The sequence below is a fragment of the Trichoplax adhaerens genome, genomic scaffold (assembly GCF_000150275.1).
Source record: "Trichoplax adhaerens TRIADscaffold_24 genomic scaffold, whole genome shotgun sequence".
In the NCBI taxonomy this organism is placed as follows: Eukaryota; Metazoa; Placozoa; class Uniplacotomia; order Trichoplacea; family Trichoplacidae; genus Trichoplax; species Trichoplax adhaerens.
In genome coordinates, this window is record NW_002060965.1 from 498,315 (window position 1) to 524,964 (window position 26,650).

The window sequence follows — 26,650 nt, forward strand, 5'->3', positions numbered from 1 at the left end:
CAATCATCGATTTCAAATACTATGTTCTAGGCTATAATAATAGCTGCAAAATTAATTAAAGCAGGATAGCTATTGCCCATGTCATTTGCTTAAATGCTATAAAGTATTTCCTTTTCCTAAAGTTTGATTCAAACAATCGCCTTCAATTTAGCCCATGTTAATGGTATTCGGATACCGTATATCATAGCATAACGATTATTTTTATTTTATTCAAGCATATGCTTCGTTCTGATCATCTATATCCTCCTTTTACTATTAATCGACAAGTTGTAGTATGTCCAAACTTCTAATGTACCCTTGTTTATAGTCATTTTGGTCGGATATAATAGTATGCAGTATTTTCCATTTAAATTGTTTAAGTAAGATGTTAAAGTTTTTCTTTGATTTTTCAACCACGAGATACTATAGCTATAATATTCTATAAGTGTTAATGTATTTCTTATAGTATAATGATATTATTATTCTTTTTCCTAGATTTTAGGATTGTTCAATTGAAATTAAAAAAAAATAGACTGGTACAGCTTATATATTGTTAATGCTAGCTAGTTTATACATGATCTTTCTATAACTGCATACATAGAAATTCTTCTTTGATGACTTCAATCGACTATCAAAATTGGAGTTATCCAATCGCGATCATCACTTGATGGAAGTAAAAGAAATGGACTCCATCAATAATAGCAATGAAAATTTTCTTGACGCTCTATATCATGATAGTGATGATGATGATGATGCTATTGATAAAGAATTGTGTGATCTAAAATCAATCATACAGGATAGTGGAATTCACTTTGAGCAATTTTATGATCCAGCTCAAACATTAATCGATTGGACCGATGGGCTGGATGAAATTGATAACATTGTACATCATCGATTGCATTCTATTGCTACATCGCATAAGAATCCACTGCAATTACAGAATGAAATCAATAATCCATTACAAAATTTGGTCGCATATACAGAAGAATCTTATTCTGATTATAGCAACTTCTCTATAGATAACAATTGGGATATCAACGAGCCTGCCGCAACAACTATCCCGGATGATAACGTTCAAAATATTTACTTATTGCAATCTAATCGAGATGAAAACTCTGGTCGTCATTCCATGGATATCATTTACGAGACCGGAATAGAACATGATCCTACAGCATCAAATGTTGATGGTCCAATTAATATGGGACTGTCCACAGATAGGAACGAAATCGTGAACGATATTATTTATAATTTGGATATAAGCCACGATATTAGTCATCATCTAGGCTATAGTCATTCAAAATCTGACGAAAATAGCCATCAAGAAAGTCACCATTCCAACTATCAATGCGAAAACGAAGTCGATAACGGCAATGATTTCCAAAAAAACAATTTTACTTCCTGTTCATCATATCAGTCGAAAAATGTCGATCTTTTATTACGTCCATCACGACACAATGATTGGACACCTAATCCACAAAAATTAATCAAAGCTGGACAAGATTTAAATAAATTATTGTCCATAATGAATAATTTAACACAGAAAGATGTTATGAATCCTGGATTTCAATCTCAAATTCGTCGAGAGAAGAACAAAATTGCATCCAGGTCAATAAAGTCTATTACCAATTAATAGATAACATTTGGATAGTGTAGATTTTATTTTAAAATTGTACTCAGGTGTATAAAGTATATTTCCAATCAATACAGAACATTAAGATAGTGTAGATTTTTTGTTATATCCAGATCAATAACGTATATTACCAATCAATATGTAACATTAAGATAGTACCGATTTTATTTGAAATTGCACCCAAGTCAATAAAGCCGATTGCCAATTAATGCATAAGATAAAATAGATTTTATTTTAACTTTCGAGATAGATAATCCTAGCTTGAGAGAATTTTAACATTATAACTAGGAGTTGCATTTGTTACACCAAAGACAAAAATAGTACAATGGCGATAATTTTCTGAATAACTTTACAACCTAATTAAACGATGATAAAGTGTTAATATGATATGATAGCATATTTTTCCATTTATCCTTATCATAGAATATGTAGATTGAAGAAGAAGCAAGCTTATGAATCAAATAAGATCAAGCTGCATGGATTAGAGAAAGAACATGGTAAAAATTCTTATGATTATTAAATAATTAGCGGTATCAAAACTTTTTAATGGGCCGATCTTATGTAGTAAATCCATTCTGATTGTAATAAACAGCGTAATTATTTAATAGTGAAAATATTATTCAGCTATACAAAGAAATTGACAGTATCTACCTGTACATTTGTGTGTATTTTTTTCAGATAATATTAGTAATATCTTAAGAACGCTTAAAAGTGAACTATTAAACTATCAAATGAATCCCCCCTTAGCAAGCAACCTTACGTGGAATAAGATAATAACAGATATTGAGCAATCTTGCAGTAAGTAGGAGTTTAATCCCGTAAGCTAAATAATTTAGGTTAAGATTGGAAATTCAAATTTTCTAATCTTTAACCCAATATTTTATACCCTCTTTAGATCCTATCTCGAACGTAGCTGGTCGTTCGTCCGATTATGTTAGAGAAATCCTTAGACAAGTAGTTCAAATTAAATCCGAAAAAGAGTGAGCTTGGCAAATTAAATTTGCAGCTTTCGCCAATTTTTGTTGAAGATGATGACCGTTATTATATTTATTTATAACTGTATCTTTGCTTATCTCATAAACAAAATATTATAACCTGGCTATTTTATTGTAAGACTTGATTATCGTATATTAAGTTTTAGCTATACAGTAGTTCTAGTAGTTTAGTAGAATAGAAATATATAGATGCCATAAATCAAGCATATTCTCTCTTATGTTGTTACTCTACTGAATCATTTAATAACGACTAATAACAATAACAATTATTATATAATCTTACGGTCAGCAAGTTATAGTATTTTAATTAAAAAGATATCTATGGCAACAAGTATTGTAGTGTATCAGATAGATAAGAAACATTGTAGTCACGTAGTCATTTGATTAGTTTTAATAATACTGCTATCTAGATTTTCAATTTTTTCACCTGTTACTGTATTTCCTTCGTAAATATGTGATAGCTAATTTATTTTAATGTCATTTATGGTATATCTTTACCGAGAAATGACTCTATTGTATATTTAAAATAGATTAACTTACAGTAGTATAGAAAAAATCCGGATAAGATAATACTATGAGTAATTAACAAATTTCATTAAGTTATATAATTTGCTTAAACGTCTTATCCTAGATTGTACTATCATATTATAAAATCTAATAAATACCCATTCGCTTGACAGTGTACCGATCTAAGAGATATACTTTGGATTGTTTTATATCGATTAGAAATGACATACATTATTTTAACTTCAGGATAAAGTAATCATGTTATCCTTTTTACAAATAATTTTATGCCAATCAATATCTTGATGTAATAGCTTTTAAAGTAAATCAAATAAATAGGAAAAGAAATAACCTTTCATAGGCTGTCAAATTATAATTGGAAAGTATCCATGTAAAATTGAAAGATTGAATGATTAATATTGAAGTACAGTAACTATATGATCAGAATAAAAGGTAGCTTGCTCTCCCTGATGTTTTAACTTGCTTTTTAATCTTGGCTTTTAATTATATTATAAATTTTGACTTAAATAAATTTTACTTGCAGTGAGAATAAAAAATACTGAACCATTTATAGAATTTATCGAGAATAAAAGTTCGATTATTAAACCTATGGTTGAAAATTACAAAATATCCAATTCTATGATAAAGAAGCTTAAAATATAAACTATGTTGGACGCGATACAAAGCATGCTCTAGATGGAAAGGAAATGGGCCTACGCGGGCTAATAGAATATAAATTATATTATTATTGTTATCATTATTATAGAAAAAGAAATAAAAAGAAGACCGAGCCTATTTCATGGCTTGGACGAGCTATTTTAGTACATGCGTGCCAATTAGTGATTTAAATTTTTCAGCCAGGAAGATATAGTTATGATATCCTTTCTATGTACTATGGGGATAATATTTATATTTTTAAACGAATAAAGAGTTGAACAATTCATTACATTTTTGGCAAAATTAAAAAATTAAAGCGCATGTGGGATATTATGAAATGTATAGATTGAAAGACTACATGGAATATTCTGGTAATAAAAAATTGAAAGAGTGAATGTGACACCGTTCTACAGTTACTTTTAATTTAGGAATGGTTATAAAGGAATATGTGAACTATATTCAGATAACTGACAAAAATACTTTATGTGTAGATTGGCGGTCACGTGCTGCTAGCGTAGAAAGAGTATTCTAAACAATTTAAATTCTACGAGTATTTTTGGAGTTCAGAAAATTGGTGAAAGACAATCTAGAACAACGAAAGTAGAAAGATTAAATTAAATAATAGGTAAATAAGAGCAAACTTAGCCCTTCTATATGTAGAAAGACTGTATTCAGATATCTCTTTCAAATAACATACAGATTTTTTCCTGTCTTGACATGTAAATCACGAGAAAAATTAAAATATTACTTTCTTCCATGTTTTACAATTACCTACGCAAATCGAAATTTTATACTAATTACTGCCAACTGGCAGGAAATTCGTATATTCTACATCATCCTTACATTTGGTGATAGGACACAATATCTAAGTTTTTCAACTGACAAGCACAGCTGGATAATAAAGGAAATTGGAAGGTATGCTTGATTGATTTATTAACTAGCAAATAGCTCTCTTTGTTACATAGGTAGTGTCAATAATTTTTATAAAATAACAATATCTTTGCACTTTATGAATTCAAATGGTTTACATTCTTTCACATATAGAAGACAATGAAGTCGGTCATTTTCGATATCAAATAAAACATGATGCAATCATTTCATTCCAGTGGCTTAAAATCGTATTTAAATTAGATTCATGTACGTTAAGTTCTCTGCGATACACTTTCATAGAGTAAATCTTACCACTTAATATTTCTGTAATTTGTGGCAATGCATTCAAAAGCACGGTTACAAGTAGGCCAGAATAACACAAATAAAAAATAAATTACACTGCATGCGATAGTTTGGCTTCATGAATATTATATAATAATATACAGTATAAGATTTTCAAAGTTTTGTAAATTTGAGTTTGCTTTGAAAGAGTTAGAAATTCCCTTCATTGTTTCTAGGAGAAAAATATATGAAAGAAGCAGGTTTTTCTCTATCATGTATTTAAAGCTGTTGGATTAGGATCCGTCACCTTACTCTGCCTAATATTTTATTTGTAGTAGTATTATAGTTTTAAAATAAAATCCAATTTTTCTTTACTTTCTGAAGTGAACGGCCGTAAATTATCACTGTTAACACAACAGCTAGTAAGCATATAACAAATACAATTTTCGCTTCCCATTCCCGAAATACGATGAAAGCTTTCCATTTATTTTGTAATCTGGAGAAAGATTTAGAAATGGAATGCTGCTGCATATCCCTATTATAGCAATGTATAGATAAACCCATATACTTGAGTCAGAATATACTTGGTTTAAGTTTTTAATTCCTAATTAGTATTTACCTAAGTGGAAGAAATCTGGCACGGTGTAAAAGAGCTCCCAGTGTCCACTGTACTACTCTACCCTTGATTAAATTGGAAAATTTAAAATTGAAATCTTTCTTTGGAAAGTGATGCCCGTCATGTAGGACAGCAGATATCCAGGCAGCTTTGAAACATTGGTGTCTAAAGACATAAATTTGCATATTATGGCCGTGTTTTACTGTAGCTATTTAGTTGTAAATAATTTGTACAAATATGGATCGATAAATTAGCTTCATTACTTTAAAATATTTTGATTGACATTGCCATATCTTCCAATTGCATGATCTTTCGCTATCGATTGCCAGGGCCTACTACAGAAAGTTGCTGCCCGAGCCTTTAGTTTTTCGAAACTATAATTATTCTCAATTTTTAGTGTTCTTTCAAGTGTGTAATAATAAGCAGATAATCCCCAGAATTCATTTGCCCTAAGTTCATTTATTACAATAATATTTAAGATATCATTCACATGTGTACAGTTTGATGAAGAGATATTATTACGTACATGCAATAAAATGTGATTTGTGTTATCTTACCAAAATGCATACTCTGGTAATGCGATACCATTGATGGTGCATAATTTAGTGCGACAATAGGATGTCATATTGAGGAGTGGTAAAACAGAAGAACGACAGTATTCAAAATTGCCGGACCCGGTCACTTTGATATCTTTTTGGCCATGCGTTATCACTTCCGAGGCTCTAAAAGGTAGGCAAGGATCGCGAATCCTGAAATTAAATGGTGATTTCAGCATAATATTTTCAATACAATTTAATCGATTGCTGTGTATTTACTGAGTTCTATTAGTAGTCAGTTAATATTATTATTTTACTTCATCAAATTATTTACTTTGCATACTTCATGATTAAACTAGAGTAACCTACCACGATAAAGATTTATTTTCTTTCTTTAATTGCATAATAAGTCTGGAAACGTAGCGTTGACGTACCATATTGGTACCATGTTTAAGAAAGGTTGAAACAAAAACAAAATATTGATGTGAAGTATCGTGAGCATCACATCCTAGGTTAATTTCGATCAAGCTGCTAGATGAAGTATCGTGCTGCAAATAAAATAGAAAATTATAAATCTATCAAAAAAAAAAATGTTATATTTTAACTAAAGCATAATAAGTTAAGATGTTTCAATCAATCTCAATGTACTGTCTGGAAATGAAATTGTCCATTACTCTTAAAATGGACACGTTGACAAGAGTTGCATGATGAATAGTAAAAGCGTTGGATATTGGCACAAGTTTTGTTGATAGCGAAGACATTAGTTACAGTACATAACATCATTAAAGTTTTGTTATATTCATCAGGATATTATAACACAAACCGGGAACGAATTCAGTTCAGCAAAAGGAGAAAACAACTAGTGTCAATGGATGTTGTACACATAACAAGATTGATCGACAAGACGATTACATCGTCATTTGAAAAAGGAGATTTTTGGTATATTTTCTTTAACTTCATCCTTGGATAGGAGATGACTGACAAAATCTATTGTACAGTATTGTATGTATTCATAACAGTGTGCAGTCTGCCGGAGGCTGGATATGGAAACCACTTGCTACAGTAATGCAAATTCATCTTTCGTATTGCAAGGGAAAATCATATAAGTAAGAAGAAAATTCTATAGTGATTCTGGCAAGCTTCAATGTGCTTATTGTGAGAAACTTTTACTTAAATGGGTTGTGTAGACCCTTTGCATTCGTAGTGTACACTATGGACAAGGTACAATGCTCTATGGAAATCATTTGCCAATGCAGATTCATCATTTAAGATGAATAGACAATCCATATTTGCTAACTTCTATTGACAGTGTACACTATGGCAATGACCATCAGGCAATACAGATTGATCAATTAAAATAGATAGACAATTTGTATTGGCTAATTACAGTACGCAGTTGGATTGACAGCGTACATTATACAATCGGCGCTAGCCTCGATATGAAAACCGTTTGTCAAGACAGATTGATAATAGAATAGACAATTTGTATTTGCTGAGTTAGATTGTCTCACTATGGGTATCCCGCAGAAAGGCCATAGTATAGTATTACACTACTACATAAGAGTAATTTTGTCTGGAAAGGGTTATCCTATGTCAATTTAGTGATGGGTAGGGGGAAGAGATTTGAATTAATTATTATTTTTATTTATCATGATAAAATTGAGGCTCGTCCGTTGGCTTATGAATTAGTAATGGTGGTAAAATCAATTTTCTTGTATGAAATTTTGCAATTTCATTTCAATAAAGTTGATAATGATAGTAAGGACGTACTATACAGTACAGTACAGTATATTGGGAAATGCAAGTACGGTGCCATTCGTACTGTCTTATTAAATATTATATTGGCATCCTAATTTCAAAGCAAACAACATACGAAGATGATCAATAATTCATTTTGAGTAGGGGATTCATGATCTTTGCAGATGGCGAGCATGTCGATGTTTCGTAGAAAGTAACGTACAAAGGAGAATTGATCTTGGAGGTTGCGCTAGCTGCCTTGTTGCACTACATGTAGAATGGGTGAGTAAAATCTATATTCGATGTTGACTTAAGGTTAGAATTCAACTATGAGCAATGGCCGATTAGATGTCCAAGTTGATGCGTTTTCTCTCGTCGTTTAGGGTGGAATGGCTACTGCAAATCCGCCAGTCAAATCGGCCATTTTGCTCAATTTTAAGAGCCCTCATGATCAATGTCATTTTACAAGCAGTTCCGATTGTTCATACCGAGTTTGTTATACCATCGGAGAAACATGTTTACTCCACTTTGGAAAATAAATCCTGGCCTAATTTTTTAAGTTCAATTTTGCATTTTATTTTGTTGTGTGACTTACCTGGTGAAATTCTTTTTACCAAGATTACTTTTCGATCATTGGTTGCCGGTTGGATTTGGAGTAATTCACCACGGCGACCAGAATGCGGTGGCCATCGATAAATGTATAATCGTGAGCCACTACTACCGGCATCAATGACCATGCCGTAATGATCATTTTTGCCATGTTGACGGCGTGGCTGGAATCGATGACCAGGACGATCGAATTGTGGCGCTAGTGATGGATGATGTGACGGACTTATTAATAATAACCAACTGACGATGGCGAAAAAAATAAAAACAACGGCAAGATAGCGTAAATATTTCCACTTGAGGATTAATTGAAGGGTTACTTTGACCGCCATGTTAACTCAATGACGGCAAGCGAACAACGAATGCAGTAGATGGACCCAATAGAAAAATAACATCAATTTCGATCATCACTTGACTTGGACGATCCATGGACTACTGCCTAAAAGAAAGAAAGAGCCTAATGGTGATTACTAAACCTACTATTATCGCCATCCATACTATCGAAATCCAGCCTGGACAAGAACTCATTCATTCATCGACTGAGAGTAAGGCTGTCAAAAACTGTTTCCATTTGCAATCCAAAATAATCGCACATTCAATATCATTTTACCTCATCGTTGTCATCATCCGTGGGTTGTGGTGTATGCTAACTGAGTCTTACTGCCTCGATTTCATCCAGTTAAAGCCAATTTCTGGACTAGAAAATCAACTGTCAAATGATTGGGCAAGGAGCCGCAAGCGGCCTCAGTGGAAAGCCTCCTTCTCGTACCCGGTGACAAACCAATGAATGCAAGAGGTGGCGGCCAGTGCTAAATTGAACAATAATTAATGATGATTATACTGTAGGTGGTAGAAAGAGTTGCATGGCTTACAGGTGTGAGCATGGTGATGCTACGGAAAGCATAGGCCGTAACTGATACTGTTTGCTTATTTTCATGTTGACGCCTTCTGCGCATCAACTTTCTACAGTGATTTTCCTTTTACTGTAACAGTTAACAGAAAAACGTGTCTAACTTGTCGTTTATGTCCATTAATTAAGAATGAGAAAATGTGGAAAAGGGACAGTGTAGTGTAGAAGTAGCTTATGGAAAGAGTTTATAATACGAATGTACCTTCTTACTCAAGTCTTGACATGGACGACTAAATGCATGATTTTGACATACTGGAGACCGTCAAAGTACGCTCGAAGTCATCCTTGGACGAGCGGATGGAAGTGATTTGGTGACCGGCTAGGGACCAGTTGAGCAACCACCTTGTACAGTACTGTACAAGGTGGTTGGAAAGTCATTTGATATTAGAAATCGGTTTTGGGATAGCTAAAATCAAGACGATGGCTTTCCGCTATATTGAACATCGCAAAGAGACGATATATGACATGATTAAATTCCGCATAACAGAGTTGAACTTAAGCTTAATTCCAAAGTTATGGGCTTTGATAGTTAAGATAAGATTTTCTTGAGTGCATGGGTGATCTATTGTATTTTCTTTCATGTAAACCGAAAACTTGATCAAATACCTGTAAAAATAGGACTGCAGGCTTAAAGCTTGATAACGTAGTGACAGTGTCTGAAATAAAGAAATGCACGCGAAAATGTAACGAATACAGACTTTATCTGTGTGCAAATGATGAAGGATGGTCAAGTAGCCCTTCTTAAATGTTCGATTTTGTGCCTCCTGCTTATGAAATTACTTGGATATTACGCATGCATACCTTTCGTAGCTTGGTTAATACAATGTCATAATAAATGTATGGAAAATTGAGGTCTAATTTTGTATAATTAGAATATCAAATGACTTTCCAAACACCTTGATGAGTTTATTTTCTTTTCAGACTCAGAAAAGGGGAAAAGTATTGCTGAAACTAACGTAAAATTGCTATACTTTATAACATTATGTAGCGAGAGAGCTGAACTTTACTTTTTGTACACTCCATATTATACAGTGAAGTAGTACTGTAAGCAAGGATGTTTCCACATAATGGTATAAAAGAATTTCTATTTTGGCCACGGACAAGTTTTTAGCCCAAGCGTTCCTTAATTGCAGCAGTTATGCAAAGATCTTCGAGGTACTTTGCGGTGGTCTCTGCGGCGGTTCTCTGCTCAAGTCTTCGCATGTGAATGGAGAGAGAGTCTTTATAAATGGAGTAAAAACGCAACCCGAACCCGATCAAATTGTTGATTTTCTAACCGGAAATGAGTGTAATCGCTGTACTGTACAGTACCCACTACCCACTACCTGTACTACCCACCAATACTGAAATCACTTGATGAGGTAGACACTCATCGGTAGAATACATGTTAGCCATCGAAATCGGTTCAATTAAAATGCGGCGGAAAAGGGTCAATACTTGACGAGAAAAGTGAAATGATGTTTTAGCCCTAACTTTACAATTTGTTTTTTATCATCACGTCATGAGAAATACTTTAACAAATTGACAAAATAGATTATGGCATGTTAAGGAGAAAATTGGCAGCGACAAGATGTCTACAATTACAAATTTTGCAGTTTCATAATATGAAAATTAGTTTACAACTTGCCGTCACTCAGTGATGACTATGATAACACATGGTGCCAGGTGATGAAATAATAAAAGTTTTACGCTTTTGCAATCAATATTTAGAATATTTAAAAAATAGTAGAGTAATCCATATGTAACTAGTAACGTACCGACAAGAAAAATAGAAGAGCTCCAAACAGTTCATCTACAGTATCATAAAGTGCAATATTTTAGAAAAAACGGAGCAGGTCTTTACCAGCTTCGATTATATAATTTATTTACAAGGAAAATAGAAAAATTTCAAATACACAGATCATTTTTTATAATGTTACAGTACAATATTATAGAGAAAAGACACAAAGTTCAACTACACCTTTAAGCAGATCTTTACCTGCTTGAATTATAATTTACAACGATAAATACAATAGAAAGGTTCGAAACAGCTCACCTAGAATTAATTAATTATATACGCGTACTGTAATAAGTATTTGTAATATAAAGGCCAGCAACACCCTATAGGAGGCGTTATAGCCTGCTTGCATAATAAACTGACAAGAAAATTGGGAAAGTTCGTCACAACTGATCGATTATAATGAGGTAGCTGTAATCTGAAGATCAGAAATATCCTGAAAGAGGGTCTTTAACCTGCTGTAATGGATAGTCTTGATCATTCAGTAAATAGCTTGAGTTACTCTAGTCATGGCAACAACAAATACTACAGTACATTTCACAGGTGATGCATGGCCGAAATAAATTTCCAACTTTAGCAGGATTATTCCTTACATAGCTTATAAACAATTAACCATTGCAGCTTAGAGTTAAGCTTATGCAATGAAATAGTGGAAGTGGTGACGAAATGAATTTTCAGAACCTATTCGTATTCTCATTTCAATAAGGATTCCTCTGAAAGTTTCCAAAGCTATCCATGATTGGCAATAGGAGTAGGGATAGGATTCACCGATTTCCTAGTCATTTCTGACTTCATTTCCATTAATGAAGCACACTTTTCAATGCCTGAATGAATTGTTTGATGCATAACATAAGATTGAGGATAAATTGACACGGAAAGCTTTCCGGCTGCTTGATACATTTTATGGCTTAATTCTAAATGTTGAATTGAGTCTAAATTGTCCTCTTTTGCCAACCAGTAATGTAGCGCTGCAATTTGACTTGTTATATACAGTTCTAAATGACTGCTACTCCATGATGAACATTGAACAGCACCAATAATCATGTAATAAAGTTGCAATGCACGATCATAATGGCTAGCAGCGGTTGAGATTAATGCTTGTCGTTGCCATTGATTTAAATGTTCCAAACGTTTGCTTTCCTCTAAAAAATCCTAAAAATTTGTAAATTAGACCTATGAAATATTTTCAAAACAGTAGAAATACGGTAGTTTATAATTTCTCTCAATCTCGTTAAATATTTGTAGAGTATATTATAGTGTTGCCCTTTTCTGTCATTCACTGATGTTTCTTTATATCTTTTACTAGCATCAATTCATTATCATGCATCATACTAACCCAATTATTGCCATCGTAGATGTTAAATCCTATTTCATCGGATAAATGATCGTCAGCCTTAAATAAGAGAATATATAAAAATTATCGTAACCCATTTCAGCTCCTACCATCACCAAATAATATAAGGGAATATCGTAATAAAGTATCAAGTAACTGGGCTCAACTTAAGACATTTCGGTACAATTCAAAGTTGATTAATCTATACCTCTAATACGTTGTTGCTACTAGATATAATTGCCTCTGATAGTGCCAATAAATCCAATGATTCCTAACGTGATAAATGTCACAAGAAAGGAATAAAACTGAAATTATTTTTCGTTCGAAATTTTGTATTCATAACTATGGTAAGAAGTTAAATTTACCAATTTCAGATGAAAGACTTCACAGGTCAGGAAATGGATATCAACCTCTATAAAAAGGGTAGAAATGAATGTTTTGAAATAAATATCTTATTCAGATTTTCTACAAGTATGACTACTGTACTAAGCGAGTTAGGAATCGAAGGTAATCTCTACCGCTTACAGTATACTTAAAGTATAGTTTGATTATGAAATAGGAGATAATCGCTAACGTTAACGCCTTCACCTAAACTAGATTAAAGTATAACTAGATTTATGGAATGAAAGATAATCTCTAAGGTTAACACTGTCGCTTAAACTATATTTAAAGTATAACTTGATGCACGGAATAGAGGTAATCTCTAACGTTAATGTTTTCGCCTAAAGTATATTCAAAGTATAACTTGATGTATCGGCTACTAGTTCAATAAGAATCATTTCAGTGATATCAACAAAGTCGACTTGACAGAGTCTTACTAGTTAATGTTTGGGTATTTTAATGAGTACTAATGTTATACTTAGAGATCTAGTTCAATTTCTGTGGGTACATAGAGCAGGAATAGAAAGTTTAGGATCTTTGCACAGGCAATGAATTTAGCGTCATAATCGCTACATTATACTGATTCATAAGAAGAATAGCACTGGATGAATATTATATAATGTTCATAAAAAACAATTTAATTTTCCATTGTATTTGAAGCAAGAGCTACTCTGTATTGACTGAGAAAATCAATTTTGTTTCTTCTTTGCAATTTTTTTGAATAATGCAGATTAAATGTTTGGCTTATGAACCATTTCATTCTTTTCATATTAGCAATCTTACCTGTTGTAGCTATTTCTATACAAGAATGATTAATAGATGATAACAAGGTTAATATAAAATAGCCATATTCGCTAGCAATTTGGCTAGAACACTTTCTACTCGCCATTACGGCCCCATGAATCAAACTTATGGCAAATTCATTATCATCATCCACTTCTTGACTATAATTCAATAAAATTTCTAAAGATTCCTTAAAGAATAATAACGATTCACAACGATCCATAGACGCAACGGATTCTCCTACTAGGTAGTATGCCATCGCCATAAGGAGGTTATCGTTGTTATAATGCTCTGTGCATACTTTTAGTACCTGATAGTGAGACCAAAGCGATTCTTCAATTAAACCTAGTATTAATTGCAATTTTCCAATAGCACAGTAAATATCAAGAACACGTCGATGAGAACGCCCATAGCGTTTGATACTAAGTGATAAAACTTTGTTATAGTAACAGAGACATTGATCGTATAATTCTTGTTCCTCGTATTGATTAGCTTTCATGACGAGATCATCAATTTCCTGAGCTAGACTGGGATGGATCTTTCTATCTTCATCTTGGTTACATTTTGGCTCTTTTGGCCATAATGGTATAGTCGTATTTTCATCTTGTTGTGAGGATTGTGGCCGCTCTACTTCATTAGAATGAGATGATGCAAATGGATCATCTTGTGTTGGCTCTTGGATATGATTTTGGTTATCATGGATTGAAAGTCGATTCAAATCAATAATACAAGAAGCGTTCATATTCAAGTCTTAAAAGTTAATGCTAATTGTAAAATATGGTGTCTCGATGACTCATCGATCATGAAGCCATTTTGATTTGATTTAACAAATAAGGTTTTATAGAAGATTTTAGACTTTAGCTACTAGAGTTCTACATTGTAAAATTGGCATCATTTAATAGACAATAGTACGACGCATAGCTTGTAGCCCATTCGTTATTCTAGGCCAATCTTAATAGTTTGATGATTGCTGCTATTAGCATGAATTTTACGTAGAATTAATCCGTTAAAACTACCACGGTTAATGTTGCTAATTAATAAATAAAATAGTTTTAGCCTTGAATATTGATGAGTAAAGAAACTGATTGGATTGGCTGCTTGAAAGTCTGCATTGTTCTTCATGGCCTTGTGGATGTTGACGTAGCGATTTCAATTGTCTATAGCAGTATTGATTAAATCAACCTATCTTTTCAATCGCTAGTCTTAGTCTATTATAACTAGATTAGAGTGGATACATGATATTTTATTCTTGGGGTGGCTTATCGCAAACAATCGGGTTAGTGCAAAGGCGAAGAGTAGATACCCTCCTTTGTAGCGATGACTATCAAGATTAGTTATCCTTGCAGGTTTAGATTCGCTTGATTGATCTATGCTGTTACAGCATGCAATAGAGAAATGAACCACATCATGTGGATTCCAGTTAGTTTCAATAGATGTGTAAAACTTTAATTAATGTTGTCAAAGTGCAAGAATACAAAAAAACAAGGAAACAATAATATAATAATCAAGCTCTGAGCTCCTTCTAGTAAATAAAGATCTTATAATTACCTGCCGACTTCCGCTTGCGGAGATGAACCAAAGCAAATAACTAAAAGAAGCAGATAATGGCTTGTATCGTAGAACTATTTTAATTATTGTCTCATTGCACTTCTGCAGTAGTAGTATACGTAATGTGCCGTAGATAATGAAAAAAGGGTTAATCATGAAAAAGGAAAAGTCCCTATCTAATAATTATAATTTATCATGTCACTGAATATAGCTACCGTCGGCTTAATGAAAGGGTGATCAATTTCATTTCTTATTCTATCGATGATATGAGGACGAGTTTATCATTGCCATCTTGATCGATATCCATTGCTTTCATCCATTTGATTCCTGTTTTCTTACTTCATGTGGCATGACCGGTTTAATACGAACATTTTATTTGAGTATTAGGCATAATTTAAATATTGTTAGAATATATGACACTTAACTTTATAGTAGGGTAGAAAGAAGTATTGAAGTCGTAGTCAAGCTATCTTTATTATTTTTATTTTTTATTGCATTAACATCTATAAAATTGATTTACCGTAGTTCAATGTAGGCAATCATTTTTAAATTCTATTGATAGCATTGAGTAAGGATTTTAAGTCATGAGGAAGAACTGCAAGATCATTCTCTAAAAATAATATAGTGGTTCTGTAACCTCTTGAATAGGCCATTGGTGGCTTTAACGATCCTGTTCTCAACTTATCGTACATACGTATACTGTAGATTATGTTTAAGACTACAGTACCTTAATTTTAATTTATCTTTACACAAGGAAACCTCTCTATCCGGCAGTACATTATGGCAAGTATTTCCACTTTTCAGTGCAAATGACGTATTGAACTTGCTATAATACAGTATGTTATGTATTTTGGAAACGATCAAAACTGTCGTAGACTTGTCGCTAGCACAGTCGGTAGTCAATGGCATGACTAGTCATGAATAGCTAGCTAGACCATCTACTATACCTAAAACAGGTGTACAATATTACTTGTGAGTCTGCCATCAGTGAAGATTTGATCTAGTTATTCACAGACTGAGTTGGAGTCGAATTAATCCGATTCACTAATTTAATCTACTGTCATTTCTTCCTCTCGATTGTGCTGGCTGCAAGAAATAGACTGCAACCTATGCCATGTATTGATCAGGATTGTATAAAAAATGGATATTAGTGAATGCAAAGTGAGATTATACTTTGCTGCCATTTTAATAATTGGTATTCGCAGTATGTACGGACTCAGGCATTAACTACTCTATTTCCTAACTCAGGATTGCCAACGCTCACCGCAAACCATACCATATTCACTCAGTATCGCTCTAGATTCTACACATCCCGTACACTGATGAGAAGTTGATTTACTTGTACGCTATTAAAGATGCTGTTAAGCCTTAATACAGAACCGTCATGGATACAGAAAGCAGTGAACAATAGGGTTGTAGACTGCTTTTGAAAGTATCAATTGCGGATAGATAGGGGATCGGCCATAATAAAAGCTCAAAGTGGGATAATGGTGAAATCGTATTTCAATGCTATGCCCCTTTTGCGGCCAAGGGTAATCGAGACGTAGAGTTGAAAACACAACTTATCAACATCTGCATATGCTGCTTCGAACGATATGAATTTCATCTTGAACATCAGCATGAGAGGCATTCTAATCGAGCCTATTAGTGCGAACGAAATGAATGAAATGCATCCATTCTGTACTGAATGATGGTGCTCGCTGCAACCCATTCCTTCATGCTGGTCAGTATGATTTAAGGTATCGCTCGAACACTCCTTTATTGCCGGTCAACATTAATTTGGGCTTCGAGGATTGTACATAACGATTTTATCGGAGCTTGACAACAGGGACTATAGCACAAAAAGCTAGGGAAAGAAAAAGAGAGATGGGAAAATTTATTCTTGAGTCTGATAGAAATGACGATGCCGAATCATTTGACTACCTACAGTACAAGACAGTAAGTGAGAACAGTATTACTGTACTGTACACTGTACAGTACAGTACAGTACTGTACATAGTCTACAGTATACCGTTATCTGTCCGTAAGCATAAACTATGCTCTACATACTGTAGCATGCTTAGTATGCTAGTATGCTCACTTGCTCAGTACTGTATGCTGTACGGTTACTTTACACTGTATACTACACGGAATGCAGTCAAGGACTACTTGTACAGTACAGTACTAACTGAGCACAGTACAGTACAGTATTTATCTTACTGTAGTGAAAACTGAACAGTACTGTATATGATTCGAAGTCTATACAGTTGTCTGTCTGTAAACTTGGACAATGCTCACTATGCTCACTATGCTGTATGGTTATACAGTACTGTACTAGTGTACTGTATACTAGCTAACTACAATGAGTGTATACTGTACCTGTATACCAGTGTACTGCATTAAAACCAAACCTGGCTCCGCTTTAGGGTGATCGTGTTTAGTAGTGTGTACCGTTACAGAGATACGATTTAATGGAAATGACCACCAAAATAGCCGTACTTCGTATTTTACTAAGATAATATTCCTGTCTTCCGTTTTGGTAGTCCCTATGGGCATGGACTTGTAGAAATAAATACTGGAATCCATTTCTATAAGTCCATGCTACAAATACATGTACTATTGTAAGTATTGCGTATTTACGTACAGTACAGTACTGTACTAGAAGACAGCGTAGTAGTCTACGCAAGTCCAATGCGCATGATGGACTGTATTGATTTGGGTAGTACTGGACACACTCGAAATCTTGGTACGATACGGTTGGTAACGTTGCAGTGTTGCTTTACTATAGGCCACTTAATATGTACAATACAACAGTCAAGTTGACACTGTCCACGCGTTAACTGATCAATCTTCCATTTCACCTTTAAGGTAGAGGCCTGCAGCGTTTCCAAGGTAATTCAAGCGATTCTATCCATTGCCATTCTACTTGCTATTCGTCATTGACTTGTTGGGACGAAGTTGTCTAAGCTGCAATAGCACAACAGTATTTTTAATCCTGTACTCGTAGAGATAGTTTTAGACAGTACACGTGTGAGCTATCTGTTATCACCCAGCGAGCTGGTGGATTGGACCTATTTCGTGATTCAGCCTGCAGTAGAATCCATTGCAGATTTGCATTGGAATATCAGCTCATTTCAGCGATTCAATACTGATTTCTCAACGTGATTTAAAGACTTCCATTCAATTTATAGCGGTACTGGGTTAAAATCCGACATTTATTCTTTTGCTGTTGCTACCTGTTGTCCAATTCCCTGCTAATTACTATATTATCGACAAGATTGTGCACGTCACAAGCAATCGATGAAGTAAGTGATCCAAATGGCACAAGTAGATTTTCCTCGTGGAGGGTCGAACGTTTTGTCCCCGTTGGAGGTACAAAATGCCAAACGTAAAGCTGAAGATGATGCCCTATTTAAGGTATAAATTCAATAGCAGCATCATAGTGATATCGATAGAGACGGAATACTTCAGTAGAAAAGCTGTGGATAACATAGAACGAATTGCCCTGTCGAGCTCAGACTACCAACCAAAATACTTACATCGAGTTCATGCATGTGCTTATACTTGCAATACACGTATCTCAGATACCATAATGAATGGAATAGGATTAGTCAATTGAATTTGGTAGTATCAGACAGCTGATCAGAAGGCGCAGTGAAGTCAAATTGTTGAGCTCGACTAGGTTCAATGCAAGAATGTTGCATCAGCCATGATAGTGCAAGCTTATCATTTCTCTACCGTTGATACTTTCAACAACTGCAAGTCAATTCGCAGGACAATAGCTGATATAAGATAAAAAGTAGATCAGAATTTGCAACAGTTTCTTCATGCAACTAATGTTTAATGTTATGATATCTACTACAGACTACTCCTAGTACGCCGCTGAAGAAAGCGAAAAAGATAAAATCCAATACTCCAGCTACAGCGAAAGGCAAAGACATACCTAGTACTGATAAAGATGAAGTCAGCGTAGATGCTATCACCATATCGGTATGTTAAAAAATATATGTCTCTATCCAGTTAGAATGGATATACTTTTATTATAACTCGTCAGCTTATTGACATTTTAGATTGTAAATCATCGTAGCAGCTTTTGAATTGATGTACAAGATTGATGTATTAGGTAATACCTTTTTTTAGATGTACAAAAAGGGGGTGTCTGTCCTTGGCATTGTCAAAGAAATTAATCCAGTTGACATTACAGTCTCCCTTCCTGGCTTATTAACCGGCTACATCCACATAACACAAATGTCAAGTCAAATGACGCAATTATTAACAAGGCAGCTAAAATCTACTGAATTAGATGGAGAGGTGGGTTTACTCATATACAAGATAAGCAACTTTCGGATATTCATGTCTTTTATTTTGACGACAATTTGAGATTGGGATTTCTCTCTTACGATACTTGTACACATGCTAGCAATTTTTAAGTACCTTAAGCAATAGGCTGATAATAGAAGTTTTCTTAACCGCTGTATAATGTTATCATAAATATGTGTAGTCTGAAAATGATCTTATAGTACACGTTTCGATTGCATTGATAGGATGGTGTAACACAATTGGACTTGAATTCTTTCTTTCGAATTGGAGACATGCTTCGTTGCGTGGTTGATGAAGTCGAATTGACCAAGAGTAAGCATAAACGTATCAAACTAGCAATAGATCCTAAGATACTCAATGCTAAATTCAAAGCCAACAGAATTCAAACAGGAATGGTAAGTCACTTTTGAAAGTAATAATCACGCCATGCCTTAGATTATAATCCATATTGAGCCTTAAATTATCTCGGATGATAACAGACTTTATCCGGATATATTGAAAGTGTTGAAGATCATGGGTATATTGTATCTTTTGAAATTGAGAACCTAGTCGGGTTCCTATCACAACAAGAAGGTCTGGACTATGCAAAATCAAGAGAGTTAGGTATGCAGTAGGCTTGTTAACGTGCAACTAGTTTTCAAACCAACACGATACATGAAATGCCTATTGTCTACGTACCATTGCAGAGGATCTACCGGTGGGGCTACCAGTGAATTGCGTTATTCAAAAGGTGAAAGATCAAGGACGAATGGTTACCGTTGGCGTGTCTAGCAGCAAAGTTCTGAAAGCCAAGGTTAATGCTGTGTAACTAATATAAATATTTATGTAATGTCAGGATTATTGAATCAGTCATGTACGTATCGATATTGATATCAAAAACTGTAATAAATGAAGGCTCATGAAGGGATGAGATTTAGCTATGATACCTTACAAGCCGGATTATACGTAAATGGGACTATTGCAAAGGTATATTCAAAGTGTTGACATGTCATAGATGGATAGTTCAAATTGGATCGCAATGTAATCTGTTTTGTTTATCAAAATATTAGATTAGTACCAAAGGAGCACAACTTTCCTTTTTGGGTGGTTTTCGCGGAAGCGTAACTGCTGACCACCTAAATCAAAATCAATCTCTGCAAGAGCGATCGAAAGTGAGCTAATTTTCAGTTAACATAGGTATCTGCGTATTAAAATTAAAAATTTAAACTAAAATAATTGCTTTTATACATTAAATAAGGTGGTTGCAAGAATTATATATGTGGATCGCAAATCAAAGAAAATAGCTTTATCTTTACTAAACATTACTGTCAATGGGCAAATGGATATTTCTCAGGTAGAAATTGGCCAAATAATTGAAGACGCAGTTGTTCTTCGCGTTGACAAAGGCGTTGGTTTACTCCTTCAACTGGGTGATAACTTGAAAGGATATGTTCATGTATGTTTAAATCTAGCATTTGTATTGCATACGCATACAAATGCATAGGATTCATGCTTTCTTCATTTTCATTGTAGATATCGCGCGCTTCCGATAAGCATATTGATAAGTTTGGAAAACAACACAGAGCAGGATCGAAACATAGGTTCATTCACAATTAACTAGTTAAATTAGCTTGCTTTCATGCAGATGTTATCCTTTGCATTCGTAATGTTCTTAACTTTGCTCCTAGGTGTCGCGTTATAGCAAATAGTTTAATCGATGAATTAGCAATTATTACAATGCAACAGTAAGCATTTCTTTGGTAAACTGCGGCTATTTCCAGTTATTCGCCATCGATATTAATTTATTTGTCATTTTTTCAAGATCCGTTTTGGAGCAGCAATTTATAAGTTACAAAGATATCAAGCCGGGTACACTAGTTATGGTACAGTATTATAATGAATAAATTTGATTAACTTATAAAAAATGCAATCGAGGTATATGTAAACACAGCACAAACACACATACTCTATTTATTACGGCAGGGTAAAATTATCTCGTTAGAAGATTTTGGTATTTTGGTACAAGTTACAGACCATATTAAAGCACTATGTCCTAGATTACATATGTCTGATATAACTTTAAAACATCCTGAAAAAAAATTTAAGGAGGGAAATAAAATCAAGTGTAGAGTACGTGATGGATATTAACTTTTCATCCTCGATTTCGACTTACTATAATTTATCAGCAGTAACTATTATTTTATTTCATTCGACTTTTTAGGTACTAACGGTAGATGCCAGAAGAAGAAGACTTATCCTGACGCACAAAAAGTCGATGGTTCATTCCTCACATGTTGTTATTACGTCATACGAAGAGGCTCAAGAAAATGTTACTGCTCACGGCTTTATAAGCTCTGTCAGAAGTAATGGGTGCTTTATCACATTTTACAATAACGTTCGTGGATTTGTCCATAAAAAATACTTAAGGTTGTTATTCTATGGATGGATCATTCTGTCGTCGTAGTTAGCGCTAGCTTTAGCACAACTGGACCTCCAGTTTCATGGCTTATTCCACATTTCATACTTGTAATTTCTGTCTTTCATATTTAGCACTCAATATATAGAAAATCCAGAAACGGTTTTCTTTGTTGGCCAAGTAGTTCTAACTTACATTGTATCCGTTGATGCTGTCAATAAGAAACTTAGTCTGTCACTTAAGGTACAGCTGATGAATTTATGTACCATATTCATAACTTATAATATTATATAACGTAATTTTGTCATGTTTATGTTAGCCGCCAGCCCTGACTACCAGTACTTCATCAAACTTAAAATTTAACCAGTCCAAGGTACCTGAATTTCGATGATTACGATAATGCAAGTTTGATTTACTGCTTGTACATTTATAATAGTAATATAGCGTTATTTTCGTAATTTAGGTTGTAGATGTCGATCTGTTTCGGGCTACCGCTGAAGGACTGGACGTACTAATGCAGCCATCCGGTTTGGCAGCCAGTGTACCTGTACATCACTTATCAGATTTTCATTCAAATTCCCGAGCTCTTGTTAATTATTTTACGTCTCAGCAAAGTGTAAATAAGGATGTAAATACTAAGTTTCTAAAGCAGCTAGTGACCGTTGGGAAAACGAAGAGTTCTGTTGTAAGTATAAGTTTACAACCGCTATCGTTAGCTTTAATTAAGCGATAAGTATGATACGCACGAATGTGACGCTGATTAGATAAATTACTCTGTATCAAATGGCGAAAGTAACGATCGATAATGTAGTTATTGGACTGAATTTTAACTATTGTTATCGTATTGAATGCAATAGATTGCATCCAGAAAACAGTCACTTGTTGATGCTGTTCAAAATAAAGGTGTATTGCAAAACTTTGACCAGTTAAAGGTTGGTAGGCTGTAATACGTCGACTGTACTCTACAGTATTTTTAAATACGAGTTGACAAGTCCAAGTACCGGGAATGTTCTTTCTTCATGTTTCTAAATTCGCTAGATACTGATCTTAGTAAATTAAACAGGTTGGTCTAATTATGAATGGATTCATTAAATTAACCATGGATTATGGGTGTTTCGTTGAATTCCCTAATGGCCTTGTAGGCTTAGCTCCAATTGGGGTAATGCTACAGAAATTAATTTAAAATGTAAAATGTTTTGGTGGAGGATGTTTATTAATTTGCTAATCCTTTCAATACCAGCTACTTTCAGATGGTTTTGTCGACGATATCTCTTCATATTATTCAGTTGGAGACTCTGTTATAGCCAAAGTAAAAAAATTTTTAAATACAATAATTTTATACCAACTTTCGATACTGCATGTTATTAAAAGCACTCGTTCTTTATTCTCCATGAAAAGGTGACAGATATTGAACATGAGCGCAAGCGATTTTTGGTCAGTTTACGACTCTCAGATTATCTAAAAAGCGTTGGAAAAGATGATGCTAAGATGAACACTTTAAGGATATTCGATCAATATTTAAATGAAAGGAATACTATTATTGAAGCTATGAAGTGTGTATACGGTATGTATAATTAATGGACTTGTAAATAACTAAAATTATAATTTAAGTTGAACTATTGAAAAACTGTTTAGAATATCTGTAGTAATTATTCAGCACTCATTTATATTTTGAATAATCAATCAAGAATTTCCACCTACTGGAATACTTATTGGAGAACTCGTGACGGGCATGGTAGGCACTTTACATACAGCTATCATTATTATATCGAAAATTTTTAAATCATACTGTCTCTTTGATACAGATTGAAGCCATTGATGGAAATCGTGTTACGTTGCTTTTAAAGAAAGGACAGAAAGCGGTTTCTACAATCAGTTTCGGTAAGTTTATCGTAGTAACATCATGATTATAATTTTTCAACATATTCAGTAATATTTGACTACGGATATTTTTTTACAGATAACGCCGATTTGAAAGAAAACAGTTCAGTTTCTGCACGAGTTATCGACTTTGATTTGGAAACAAGAACAGTTGTCGTATCATTGCACCCTGATATGGTCAGTTATAGTACCAAGCAGTTTCACAAAATGCAAAAGCAGGTACTTATTTTTAAGTATTATAAATTAATAAGGACTTCAGGGTGGATACTTTTTCCGAAGCTTTGAGGATAGGATGGGAAATGTTAAGGTGATGTTCAAAATATTTTCTATTTATAGATTAAAGTCCAAACCAACACGGAAGCAATTATCGAATTGGTTACTTGCGATCACATAGTTTGCAGGCTGCCTAATTATAGGAACATCCTCGCTGTTGCTCCTTCAAGTCAGGTTAGACAGTATTATTTACCTTATCATGCGAAAATCTTATTTCAATTGACTATTTTGGAATTTTGTAGTACTGGAATAATGTAAAAAGTGCACACCGAAGATATTCAATTGGTAATCGATTTACGGCGCACGTAGAGCGGTAATTAGTAGTTAATTGTTATATGAATATTTTGTCCGTTATGGTTTCATAATATAGCTTATACGTATACTCGTAGAATAAACTAACAACTAAACCGCTTTTGCTGACAACAATTCTAATTTATTTAGAGTAACTATGACAAAGATAGTAGTATCCTTGGTAAAAGATATTCTTGATGATGAGACTTTGCGAGTCTCTATTGGTCAGATTTTCGATGCAAAGTAATAATTATTTCTGGTTGTATTACATTTCATAATTAAATCTTTTTCACCTAAAAATTGTACTAGATAACTATTGTCTCATACACGTATGTTAGGGTGGAAGCTATACGGCAATTTTACGTCATGGTAAAATTTGGTTCTTTCTTTGGTACGGTTCATATCACCGAAATAGTTGATGAAATAGAGGTGATTGAATAAATTAACGTAGATATGATTATAATTATTCAGCAAAGCTACACTATAGTGTGATTCAGTTTTTTTTACAAAGTGAAATGTTAGAGTTACTAGTAATTGAAATGTGCTACATAGTTTTACCGTGTAAATATTGTCAATAGGACGGATGTTCTCCACTCGATTCTTTATCAATTGGATGTTCTTTGAAAGTTCGCGTCATTAATGTTAAAAAGCATAGATCTAAGACGTGAGTATCGAAGAGCCAGTTTTTCAAAATTTTTTCTTTTAAGTTCAAGTAATTTTCTTATAACGCCGATCCACCTTTGTGCTATATAGAAAGCAGAGTATCAAAATTGAATGCAGCGCAAAACCAAGGTAGTAAACCTTCTAATTCCTAAGCTGTAATCCGTTATATTACCTAGATAGTAGGTGTTACTCTTTTGTATTATGGCAACACTATCTCATAGTAATGGTCTGTACTTTAGCATATTCTCATTAAGTACTGATGCATTGGAAGCTAAAGCGAAAGAAACGGATGAGGATCGTAAGAAACTCATTTTGGAAAGTTATAAGCCAGGCGATAAGCTCGTTGCTTATATTCACTCGGTAATTATTTGATAATTTACTGAATTAGTAGTTCTTATAGATGCGGAATTTAATTATTTGTGTATTTAATGATTAGATTCGTAGTTTCTGTATCCATGTCTTCATATCGCGCAATGTTAAAGGCAAAGTATTCGGTCTACACGCTTCAAAAGATGAGAACGTAAGCGTAATATGCTACGATCCTTGAATAGAAAATTTATTTTATATAATATGTATCATTGATGGATGCTATGCCATAAATGGTCACCGCTTTTTATTTCGCGATGGACAGTTTATGATTCTAATGTATCACATTTGCAGGTATTGCGTGATCTGTCAAATCATTTTAAAGTCTGTCAAGGTTACAACTGCTCAGTTCTTAGCAACAGTGACGAAGGTGTTGACTTATCGATTGCTTGTAAGTTACTATATTCATGATATATTTAAACAGTGAATTTTAATAGTAATGAAAATATTACTGAATTGCCATGCATGACTTTTTGTTATTCTTGTTAGATCCGCATGATTACAAATTTGATTCTGGCTCTATCATTCCTGGTAGAATTATAAATTTAGTCAGTAAACTCGGTGCAGTCGTGCAATTGCCTTTAAGAAAATGTGGTGTTGCCTCATTAACTAACATAAGTGATAAATATCAAGAAGACATAACATCTACGTTAAGTGCAAAGCAAATTGTTAGGTAAGACATACTTTCTGGTCAATCCTGTTAAGGATATAGTTTGTGATGACATTTCTCTGTACGTAATATCTTTAAAGCTTTTGATTGACTAATGGTCTATTGCATTGTCTGTGCCGTAATTGAAGGATTTTTGATCTTTTATATTATATAAGATCATTAATATAATTGGCTTTAGACTTAAAATAAATTTTTGATTTGTGTCTATACTTTCATAGGTGCTATACATTAAAACTTTCGCCTGATTATAAGAAAATTGATGTATCTTTGAGACCTTCCCGGTATGATTTCCTTCGTAGTTTTACTAATAGGATAGCTTACAACTAATACTTTGACCTTTTTTTTTTCACTATAGGACGAATAGTGAACTAAATAGTGAAGGTAAATAATTAAATGATAGTGGCAAGTGGCCTTGAATTGCTATTAAATTAGTAAAATAATACATATATTCACCTTTATGACTAGTTGTGGATAAAGACATTGAAAGCATCAATGACATTGCTAGCGGACAAATTATTAGGGGTTATATAAAAGGCGTTTCTAAGAAAGGAGTCTTTGTTGTGTAAGTAGTAAGATCTAGTTTATTTTGAAAGCTTATGAAAGATTATTCAGATTTTATGTTTATTAAAGAGCAATATACACACTTAATTTTTTATTAAGGTTGTCGA

General features: G+C 33.7%; 5 protein-coding genes across 5 annotated transcripts; 2 read left to right on the plus strand and 3 right to left on the minus strand.

Annotated features, from left to right (window-relative positions):
* Nucleotides 1-661: 661 nt before the first annotated feature.
* TRIADDRAFT_61467 (uncharacterized protein) lies at nucleotides 662-2,593 on the plus strand (the record flags this gene model as incomplete). Its single annotated transcript, XM_002117383.1, has 4 exons — nucleotides 662-1,584; nucleotides 2,033-2,106; nucleotides 2,288-2,407; nucleotides 2,505-2,593. The coding sequence occupies 4 exons, from the start codon at nucleotides 662-664 to the stop codon at nucleotides 2,591-2,593; spliced, it is 1,206 nt and encodes a 401-aa protein (XP_002117419.1).
* A 2,939-nt stretch (nucleotides 2,594-5,532) lies between these two features.
* TRIADDRAFT_32564 (uncharacterized protein) lies at nucleotides 5,533-6,620 on the minus strand (the record flags this gene model as incomplete). The annotated part of the gene is made up of 4 exons (XM_002117436.1): nucleotides 5,533-5,698; nucleotides 5,797-5,982; nucleotides 6,091-6,282; nucleotides 6,439-6,620. Coding segments are annotated over 4 exons (726 nt in total), but the record flags the coding sequence as incomplete, so codon positions are not given.
* Nucleotides 6,621-11,828: 5,208 nt separating this feature from the next.
* On the minus strand, nucleotides 11,829-14,338 carry TRIADDRAFT_61469 (uncharacterized protein; the record flags this gene model as incomplete). The annotated part of the gene is made up of 5 exons (XM_002117437.1): nucleotides 11,829-12,251; nucleotides 12,436-12,492; nucleotides 12,641-12,703; nucleotides 12,798-12,844; nucleotides 13,597-14,338. The coding sequence occupies 5 exons, from the start codon at nucleotides 14,336-14,338 to the stop codon at nucleotides 11,829-11,831; spliced, it is 1,332 nt and encodes a 443-aa protein (XP_002117473.1).
* Nucleotides 14,339-14,532: 194 nt separating this feature from the next.
* On the minus strand, nucleotides 14,533-17,709 carry TRIADDRAFT_61470 (uncharacterized protein; the record flags this gene model as incomplete). The annotated part of the gene is made up of 4 exons (XM_002117438.1): nucleotides 14,533-14,626; nucleotides 15,145-15,184; nucleotides 16,409-16,463; nucleotides 17,503-17,709. 4 exons carry the CDS (start codon nucleotides 17,707-17,709, stop codon nucleotides 14,533-14,535), a joined length of 396 nt encoding a protein of 131 aa, XP_002117474.1.
* Nucleotides 17,710-18,441: 732 nt separating this feature from the next.
* Nucleotides 18,442-24,309, plus strand: TRIADDRAFT_61471 (uncharacterized protein; the record flags this gene model as incomplete). Its single annotated transcript, XM_002117384.1, has 24 exons — nucleotides 18,442-18,540; nucleotides 18,988-19,113; nucleotides 19,264-19,434; nucleotides 19,668-19,838; nucleotides 19,923-20,046; nucleotides 20,130-20,236; nucleotides 20,338-20,409; nucleotides 20,493-20,594; nucleotides 20,681-20,878; nucleotides 20,956-21,023; nucleotides 21,111-21,167; nucleotides 21,245-21,305; nucleotides 21,406-21,552; nucleotides 21,644-21,849; nucleotides 21,973-22,081; nucleotides 22,158-22,211; nucleotides 22,302-22,523; nucleotides 22,696-22,770; nucleotides 23,237-23,402; nucleotides 23,527-23,573; nucleotides 23,644-23,719; nucleotides 23,799-23,938; nucleotides 24,056-24,166; nucleotides 24,235-24,309. The coding sequence occupies 24 exons, from the start codon at nucleotides 18,442-18,444 to the stop codon at nucleotides 24,307-24,309; spliced, it is 2,784 nt and encodes a 927-aa protein (XP_002117420.1).
* Nucleotides 24,310-26,650: the final 2,341 nt, after the last annotated feature.